This window comes from Macadamia integrifolia, unplaced genomic scaffold, assembly GCF_013358625.1.
Source record: "Macadamia integrifolia cultivar HAES 741 unplaced genomic scaffold, SCU_Mint_v3 scaffold1468, whole genome shotgun sequence".
NCBI classification, from domain to species: Eukaryota; Viridiplantae; Streptophyta; class Magnoliopsida; order Proteales; family Proteaceae; genus Macadamia; species Macadamia integrifolia.
In genome coordinates this window covers 137,228-147,650 of record NW_024868216.1, presented here as the reverse complement: position 1 = coordinate 147,650, position 10,423 = coordinate 137,228, and the positions used below count along the sequence as shown (strand labels likewise).

Here is a 10,423-nt window from a genome sequence, read left to right as displayed (position 1 = left end):
AAAAAAAAAAAAAAAAAAAAAACCTTCTACACTCTTTCCAGTCTCCTTAAAACTTACGAACCACATTATAAATTTATAACTCCATAAAATATAAATATATAGTATCTTCCAAGTTCTTTTGCTAATTGTAGTCATTTCATCAAACTTCGCAAATTCACAGCATCACTTATTTAACATGAGCTTTTGTGTTTGGACCTGATTTTTCCCTATTTTGTTTTGCATGGATCCCTATAGCCGACCCCATGAAGTTGAGATAGGGCTGAGTTTGTTGTTGTTGTTGTCACCTTTTTGTGTGACACAACTTGCATCAATACAGGTGTCACTGTCAGCATCCAACAAGTACAAAATGTCCCAGATTCAGTGACTGCAAAAAGGTGGATGCTAATTGCTTATTCAAGTAAGGTAAAGAAAATACTTAAGTCTGTAGTTTAGTGAGTTGGCCCGTTCAACCAGAACTTGAGCCTTCCGGCTCGTTGATCGTCTCAACTATGACCAGGGTTCAAAGTATCTCCGATACCGATACGATACCCACCGATACGTATCTTAAATTTAGCCGACCGATACTATACACACCGATACGATACATGAAATTTTTAAAATCCTTTCGTATCGATATATGTCCTACGATACATACCAATACGCATTGATACACCATCGATACAAACCGATTACATTAATACATTCTTTGCATCAAGGAATTTTTAAAATCCTCAATTTTATATTTTTCATAGAGTATCGATACGTATTAGTGAGTATTGGTATGTATTGATCGGTACATACCGAAACAGTACAATACGTACCGATACAATGCGCTACGGTCATATAATGGCCAAGATGGGTCATTTTTCAGAAAAAAACACAATTTTTTGAGGGGTTTTTGTTCCGAAGTTGCTGCCAGCCATATTTCTTTTTAACTAAAGTGGAAATCAACGTTGGGAACAAGGATTTTACATTTGTGGGACAACTACAAATCTTGAATTCCTAGTGCGATACCCTCAATTTAGTGGTTATGCATAATACATACTATCAATAGCTTTTTTCAACAAATTTTTTATGCAAAAATGTTTTAAAAAGTGTTTCCTATCCATTTATGTGCATATCTTTAGCGTATCTTAGCGTATCTCTGATATGATACGATACCCTCCGATACGTATCTTAATTTTGGATGACCGATACGGCGACCGATACCAATACTTTAATCCTTGCAACTATCTAAAATTTCTGATTAAATCCCACAAGGGTCCCCCTCTTTTTTTAGGTAAGTACGATTACCAGGTTTGTCCTACAATTTTCCGTATGATGCAGACAGAACCTTAGGGGAGCCGTTAGCTGTTCCCCAGCCCATACCAATTTTGAAGGTTCGACGCTTTTACAGGTAAGCTCCCCGACAATTGAAAGAAGTGGCTTTCAGCGTCAAAAAGAATGTGAAGTTAGCATTCCGACTATGATTACAAGATCTAGCAGATTAGATAATTGGATGTTACGAGTGAAGTTACAAATCCACAAGAACATAGCTTATGGAATGATGTTATTTGTGCCACAGGCCCACAGTGGAAGTTTATTTTGGGGAGAAACAAACACTTCATAATATGTGGTAGCTGTTGAGTTATGCCATTATCTAATCCGCTAGATTGTCGCTAGGAAGATGCGGGGAAAGCATAAGAAAAGAAATATTGATGACTTGTACAACAATCAGGATACCAAGGAAGGGGAAAATGCTATCTATAAGATAGCCAAAATACAGGAAAGGAAGAGCAGAGATCTCAATCATGTTCGATGTATCAAAAGTGATGATGGTAGAATGCTTGTTAAGGATGAAGATATTAACAGGAGATGAGGTGAGTATCTTTGCGAATTATAGAATGGAGATAGCTCAAATAGGAGTGGGATAAGTATCCAAAATGATAGCACGCATCATAGATATGTACGGAAGATAGGAGTGACCGAGGTTAAAGAATCCCTAAGAAAGATGAAAGTAGTTAAAACACTAGGCATGGATGAGGTCCCAATTGAAGTGTGGACGAGTTTGAGACTATGTGGGGTTTCCTGTCTTACCATGTTGTTTAACAAGATTATGAGCACAAGAAAAATGCCTGAAGAATGGAGGAGAAGTATTGTTGTCCCAATCTACAAAAATAAAAGTGATATTCAAAGTTACAATAACTATAGAGGCATAAAAGTCATACCATGAAACTATGGGAGAAGGTAATTGAAGTCCACATAAAAAGGGAAACCAGTATCTCAAGGAACCAATTCGGTTTTATGCCAGGGAGGTACACGACGGAAGCGATATACTTTTTAGGAGGCTTATGGAAAGGTCTAGAACCTACAAGAAGGATCTCCATATGGTATTTATTGACATAGAAAAGGCCTACGACAGAGTCCCTAGAGAGCTCATATGGCATGTATTGGGGAAGAAAGGGGTGTCGAGTAATATGTAGATATTATCAAAGATATATATTAGGGCGTAGTGACGTGTGAGAATCGTGGGAGGTCAAGGCAATGAGTTCCCAATCACTGGTTACATCAAGTATTTGTTTTAAGTCCTTATCTGTTTACACTTATTATGGATGATTTAACCAAGAACATTGAATGGGAGGTTCTGTGGTGTATGCACTTTGTCGATGATATTGTGCTAGTGGCTGAGATAGTGCCACAGATCAAATATAGGTTGGAGTATAGAGATCTGCCCTGAAATCTAAGGGTCTTAAGATAAGTAGAACAAAAACGGAGTATATGGTGTGTAACTTTAGTCACTCAAGGACAAATAACGATGTGGTGAAACTTAAGGAAAGAGAGATCCCACACAGCAGTGTTTCAAATATTTGGGGTCAATCATAAACAAAGAAGAGATAGACAATGATATGGCTCACAGAATTCAAGTAGGATGGATGAAGTGGAGAGGTGCTTCTGGAGTGTTATGTGATCAACGTAAATCCCTAAAGCTTAAAGGAAAATTCTATAGAACAGTCATAAGACAGACTATGATGTATGGGGAAAAATGTTAAGCAGTCAAGAAGCGCAACATAGATAAGTTGAGTGTAACAGAGATGAGGATGTTGAGATGGATGTGCGGCAAAACTAGGAGAGATAGAGTGAGGAATGACCAGGTTAGAGCTGATTTAGGACAAGCTCAGAGAATGTCGCTTAAGGTGGTTTGGTCAAGTTTAGTGCAGACCTCTTAATGCTACTATAAGGAGGAGTGATCAAAGCCAGATGGAAGGAGCTAAAAGAACTAGGGGTAGGCCTAAAATGACCATCAAAGAGTTTGTAAGGAAAGACAGGCAGAAGCTAGATCTAGATCCTAGTATGACATCAAAAAGAGTTGTTTGGAGGGCAAAGATCTATGTTACCGATCACATTTAGGTAGGATTTCCCGAAGATGTTGCTTTGATATGTTTCTTTTCTTTTTCGTGCCCCTTATCTTTCTTTTGCTTCTTGTCTTGCACTATCGCGGATCCATGTAGCCGACCACATTTAGTTGGGAAAAGGCTTTGTTGTTGTTGTTTGTTGAGTTATGCCATATGGAGGGACAAGAATCACTGGTAAAGAAAAAGAATAGCAATTAAGTGTGGTAGCAAAATTTGAGGTGCAGTTTCAGAACTCGTTAGATGTCTTATTCTAGCTAAATCCAGTTTCAACCTAGGTATAAAAGCTGGAACAGTCCTAAAGCAAGTAATCCTTCCCAGGAAAAGATAAAATTCAATCAAATACTGCAATGCCTTCTAGAACTATCTACGATCTGCGCATACTAGCATGATGAGCAATTGAGAATTAATATAAATAGAAATGAACAAAAATCAAATCAATTATGTGGTATGGTGAGATTGACTGTGGTGCAATTGTCAGTGAAAAGCAATAGACTTGCTTACCTAACTTCTGATAAAGCAATTGCTCATCATTAGTGGCTGAAAATGTTCTCTCACTACTCATACTTTTCTGTGATTTAGTTTGAGGAGTATCGGTTTTTCCTAAACCCAGACCAACGGACAGAAAGAAGTCTGCAACAGAATGGAAAACAATTTTTTTAGTTGTTTTTTTGGTAGCAAAACTTCATCAAACTGAAACCAAATAGCAGCCAGACTGTAAAACAACAGAAAGAAAAGAGTCAAACCAGCATAAGTTTCCACGCCTGCAAAAGCCAGCTTCACAATTGTATTAGAAGTACAAAACAGTGACTAAATTTTTGTCCAACACATTTCTATGGATTTATAGCTAATAATAAGACTTGCAATGCCATCAAATACATACTGGTTATACACAATAGAAGAAGCTTAAATTTTTTATTTGAGTCTAAAAAAAAATCCCCATTCAGTCCATCTAATCTGAAGTTATTGGATCCAGATCAAACTGAGCCAGATTCAGACCAGACTCAGATATATGTATATAACAATAATCAGTGATAAATAAAGCTATGTGGACATAAACATAAGGGGATGTCTCTAAGAAAACATTTATGATGAAAACAACAAGAATAGAACTGTTAAAAGCAGAGAAATGAAGACAATGACAACAATCTTGTGTGCAACCAAATCGGATCAAATCATGTTCAGGTATTATCCAAATTCTGGATACATATGGACCGGCCTTAGTTCAATTGAACTTGAAATAGACCTAGACGAGATCCAATCCATTGATAGCCATACAAATCCACTTCCTCAAAGAAATATTAGAGTTATTTGCTGACACACACTACTATCACTCTGGTAGCTGCTTTCACTCGGATTCTCCTCAGGCCTAAAGGAACTGAAGGGAGTTGAACAGGAGGGTCCAAGAGAGGAACAACGAGAGGCACATCTTCACCCAACATTGGATCCCCCTGGAAGAGGTGCCAGAGAAAATAATAGGCAACAGACCCATTAAACACCACATTCATAATGACGAACTCGCAACGAAATGGAGGATGGTAGCACGTGTATCCCTTCTAGGTTGCAGAGTAGCCAATGAACACACACTTGAGCCCTTGAGAGATCTAACTTGCCATGGAGATGGTGATTCTAGGCAAAGAAAACTAGAAAGACTCAAGCAAGATGGAATCAAATTATAAATGAGAGGATCCGGCAAGGAAGGTCCAATTTCGATAGAAGACGATCTCAAGCTATTGTACGTAAGCTTTGATTGAAATCAACGTATAACATCTTGACAGAACCTATATTTGTTATTTATTTGAAGAATTCCTCTTTTCCCTTGCCTCTTTGAAAAGCAAATGAATTTCTAAAAAATAGAACGAAGAAGTCAAAAGTCATACTGAGAATGCGGGAGAGCACCAAGAAAATAAGATTACTTTAGGCAGGATAAGAAAGGTGGACAATTACTTACCAAAAAAGAAAAGAAAGTTGGACAATCCCTAGAGAGCATCAAGTGGAGTACCTAAGTCAAGGACTCGAGAAGGTATCCCATTAATGAGGTAAGCAACTGCCAAAACAGCATCATTCCAACACTGGGAAGGAACATGTATCTCAAACAAGAGAACGCAAGGCACCACTAACAAATGGTGATTCTTGTGTTTAGCTACTCCATTCTGAGTCAGTGTATCAACACAACTGGTGTGATGGGGATCCCCTGAGTGGCAAGGTAAGTCTGAAAAGAACTATCCATATATTCCTTACCATTGTCACTGTGAGAATTTGAACGTTGGAGTTAAACTGAGTGCGAACCATGCTATGAAAGAGCTGGAAACAACGGAAGACTTCACTCTTGCGATGCATCAGATAAACCCAAGTAACCCTCTGTGCAGATAAGTCACTTAAGGGGTTTATTTTATTGGAAATAAGCATTGGGTTGGGTTATGTAGGTGATGTGCCTTTGATACCATAGTTTTCTTTGTAATAGTCCACTTTAATGAGCCCAAAATATGGGTAGTAAGTAAGAAAACAAGATTTAATTAATTAGTTTAGTTATAAATCTGTTTTGAGTCTATTTTCTTTGTTATTTCAGTATCCTAGTCAGTTTAAGTTTTCCAATTAGTTATGGATTGGGTTTAAGCCTTCCCTTTTTAGTGTTTTAGTACGTTTTGAGTCTTTTATATAAGTTTGTAAGGGGCTAAAAGCCTACAACATTGTACACGAATGAATTGATGAATGAAATTTGCAGCTTTGTGCTCCCAAAATTCTGAGAGAGAAATTTCTTCAACAACTGAGATAGTTGTGGGTGAGAGGCCCGGGCTGAGATAGCCACTCCCCTACCCCCATTCTTCCCTTCCTTCTTTCTCTCCTCCATTTTTTGATTTGTTCCTGAATCTGAAATTTAAATGTACTAAAGATCCTACTTGGATTGGATCACTTGTGATTTTATCTTATATTACCCTCGTATGGCAATCAACAAAGGTAACAAACTAGCAATAACCAAAAATAGAAGCACAACGTTCAAGGCCCCACACATCAGAATAGATTAACAAAAAAGAGTACCCACTTCTATTATTTAAATTAGAATAAGTAGTGCAGGTTTGCTTAGCTAAAACACAAGCATCACAAAAGCAATCCTTGGGAATACATTTTTGAAATAAAGTAGGAAAAACTTTGGCTAAAGTTCTAATAGGAGGATTAGGATGGCCTAAACGCCTATGCCAAAGTAACAAATCAGATAAAGCGGCTGAAGTAGAATCAATTTGATAAGCTTAACGAATGGAGGAAATGGCAACGTCGAGCAAATAAAGACCACCATAGACTCTACCACATCCAATATTTTTCTTCACCAGATCCTAACAAACGTAGTGAGCATGGTTTAAAGTATTGGTACATATCATACCGTATCGGCTGACACGTATCTGTATCGGCCCTTACAGATACGATACATGGAATATTTAAAACCCTTTTTGTATCGATATGTATCATGCAATACATACTGATACGCACCGATACAGACACGTATAATGGCCAAGATGGATCGTTTTTCAAAAAAACACAATTTTTTTAGGGGATTTTATTCCAAAGTTGCTGCCAGCCATTTTTCTCTAACTAAAGTGGAAATCAAGGTTGGAAACAAGGATTTTACATTTATGGGACAACTACAAACCTTGGATTCTTAGTGCGATATTCTCAATTTAGTGTTTATGCATAATGCATGTTATATATAATTTTTTTAACTATTTTTTTATGTAAAAGTGTATAAAAAAGTGTTTCCTATCTATTTATGTGTGTATCTTTAGCGTATCTCTGATATGATATGATACCCTCCAATAGGTATCTTAATTTTGGCCGACTGATACGATGACCGATACCGATACTTTAATCCTTGACAATGAGACGGGGGGAAAAGGCACCTTACAATTCAGATTAGTGAGACAACTAATGGAGGGAAGATTAGTATAAGAATCAAGAACATGTAAGACAGAGAATAATGATAAAGTGGGAGAACAATTGATAGAACCCTTCCCTAAAATAAAGGAGAGGAACCATTTGCTACCCGAACCTTGTCTTTACCTCAGCAAAGGAAAGTACTGGAAAAAGAGACTAAAGGAGCCAATCATGTGATCAGCGGTACCAAACTCAATTATCCAAGGACGATAGAAAACCGATGCACAATGACCACTGAAAGAAATATCTAAATAAGCAAGGTTATTGTCAAAATGGACCAGAGTGAATGCAGAGGCTGAGGCGGATGCATCTATAGTAGATGATGATGGCATCAAATGCTGGAGTATAAAAAGCTTGTCCTGAGAGAGAGAGAGAGAGAGAGAGAGAGAGAGAGAGAGAGAGAGANCAGATTTTGACAGAGTTTGACTATTTGAAGTAGCTACTGATACTTCACATGTTGGGCTAGGAGGAGTGTTAATGCAAGGAGGACATCCCATCGCTTTCTATAGCCAGAAACTGAATGAAGCCAAGACGCGCTATTCGACATATGATTTGGAGTTCTATGCAGTCGTCCAAGTGCTACGCTATTGGAGACACTACCTCATTGGTAAGGATTTCATCTTATACATTGATCCCGAGGCCTTGAAACACCTTCTGATGTAGATAAGTCACTTTGGATTATTTTATTGCAAATAAGCCTTAGGTTGTGTTATGTATGTGTTGGGCCTTTGATCCCATGGGTTTTCTTTGAAATGGACCACTTTAATAGGCCTAAAATATGAGTAGAAGGTAGGAAAACGGGATTTTATTCATTAGTTTAATTAGTTGCTATTTAGTTCAATAAAGGCTCATTAGGCCATTAGTTGGTTGTAAAGTCCTACATGGACTATTAGTTAGTTAGTCCTACTCCATGTTGGAGTCATAAAGTCAAGTCCTAGTCCTATTTTGAATTCCTAGTTGTAGTAGGAGTGTTTAGTCCTATTGAGAAACTAACTCCTAGTTGTAGTAGGAGAATTAAGTCTTATTGGGAAACTAGCTCCTAGTATTAGTATAATTGTAAACTTCCCCTCTATAAATAGAGAGGCATATGTACTATTATTGGACAGGTTTGAATGAAAAAAAGTTTGCATTTATGAAAGAAAGTTTGCAACTAAATGCTTAGAGCAGCTGAGATAGCTGTGGGTGAGAAGCCCAGGCTGAGATAACCACTTCCTTTATTCTCTTTCACCCTTCTCAACCCGCCATCTGTTTTATTCTTCTTTTTTATTTTATTTGCTGTAACATTCAAGAGGTTTAGTTCAGATTTTGATAAAAGTCTCCAGAAATCAGAACCGATCAGCAATCCTAGTGGGAATAGGAGAGAGATCGTTCTCCTCTCTTTCTCTCTTCTGTACTCTGTTCAGCCAGATCTTCAATCAGGGTATTCCAGGCCTCATAAGGGTCCCACGATTCTTACCTAGTCACTGTTGGAAGCATTTAGCTGCTGTTCTTGAAGGTTCTTCTCAGTTTTCTCTCCTAGGTCAGAAAATCAAGAAAGCTTGTAACTTCACAATTAGCCGTCAAAATCCTCTCAACTTTGGGGGTTTTTGTACCCTCCCTTGGGACTATCTATGCACAAGAGTGCAACTCAATCGTACTCCTACAACCCTGGCCGCACCTCTCTCTCCAGCTATATAACAGGTCTTTCTCTCCTATCGGGTTAGGTTTTGGGCTGATTTTGCTCCTATATGGGTATTGTATCCTTGGGGATTTATTTGATAGTATTATTTCTTTGTTTCTTACTCCTATTTGTATTGTTTGGGGCTATAAACTGCGGTTTTAGTTACTTGTAATCTAGCCCTGCATTACCTTCACTCACAGAAGTTGATTAGCCGCAGGTATGCCAAATGGGTAGCTTACTTGCAGGAGTTTATATTTGCTATAAAGTACAAGGCGGGAAAAGAGAACACAGTGGCTGATGCACTTAGCTGGAAAGTGCTTACACTTAATACATTTTCAGCACATGTTATTAGCATAGATCAGATACGGGGTGAATACACATCTGATCTTGATTTCAGCACTATCTTTGCAGAGTTGCAACAGGGTGGATAGCACTTATAGTACTCCATTCATGATGGGTACTTATTCTTTGGCACGCAGCTTTGTATTCCAAACTCTTCCCTACGTCCTCACATCATACGGAAGTTATATGAAGGAGGATTAGGAGGACATTTTGGGAAGGATAAGACTCATGCACAGGTGATGGATCGATATTATTGACTTTGCAGTACAAAGGATGTCAATCGTGTGATCAAGAGATGCCATGTCTGTCAGTTGGCAAAAGGAGGATGACAGAACATAGGTTTATACTCTCCACTACCTGTTCCTCATGCATCGTGGATTGATGTTAGTATGGATTTTGTTCTCCCTACTAGAGAACAATATGATTCCATTATGGTGATTGTGGATCGTTTCTCTAAGATGGCTCATTTCATACCTTGTCGTAAGACTTTTGATGTTTATCAGGTTGCAAAGCTCTTCTTTAAGGAGGTAGTGCGACTACATGAGCTGCCAACTAGCATTATGTCTGACCGTGATGTTAAGTTTATGAGTTATTTTTGGAAGACATTGTGGTTGAAGACAAATACAAAGATGAACTTTTCAACTGCATTTCATCCATAGACGGATGGCAGACAGAGGTCGTGAACCGTAGCTTGGGAAATTTGTTGAGGTGTTTGGTTCGGGATTATGAGAAGACATGGCCTTCCATTCTTGATATTACAAAATTTGCCTACAACAGCTTAGTGAATAGGACAACGGGTCGTACTCCTTTTGAGATCTTGCTTAGAGTTCAGCCTAAGCGACCTATTGGTCTTATGTCACTCCCATCCCAAGCTCGAGTTAGTATTGAGACTGATGAGTTCTTATGCCATATTATTGAAGTGCATGACGACGTATTGCCTTAAACAATGAGGTGTATACGGCTTCTGCTGATCGTCATCGGCATTATGTGGAGTTCAAACCCGGGGATATGGTGATGATTTGAGTAAATCCTGAACGGTTTCAAACGGGTGTCAATACTAAGCTACATCCACGGAAGATGAGTCCCTATAAGGTGCTGAAATGTATAGGACCTAATGCTTATGTGC

The 10,423-nt window shown here is 38.3% G+C and overlaps 1 protein-coding gene across 1 annotated transcript in view; it reads right to left on the bottom strand.

Annotated features, from left to right (window-relative positions):
* Positions 1–4,318, bottom strand: part of LOC122063828 (DNA polymerase kappa-like) — a gene marked incomplete at its 3' end in the record, with an annotated part of 9,874 nt that extends 5,556 nt beyond the window's left edge. The window contains 1 exon segment of the mRNA XM_042627536.1: positions 3,873–4,318. Within this exon segment, the coding sequence (XP_042483470.1) occupies positions 3,873–3,933 (61 nt within the window).
* Positions 4,319–10,423: the final 6,105 nt, after the last annotated feature.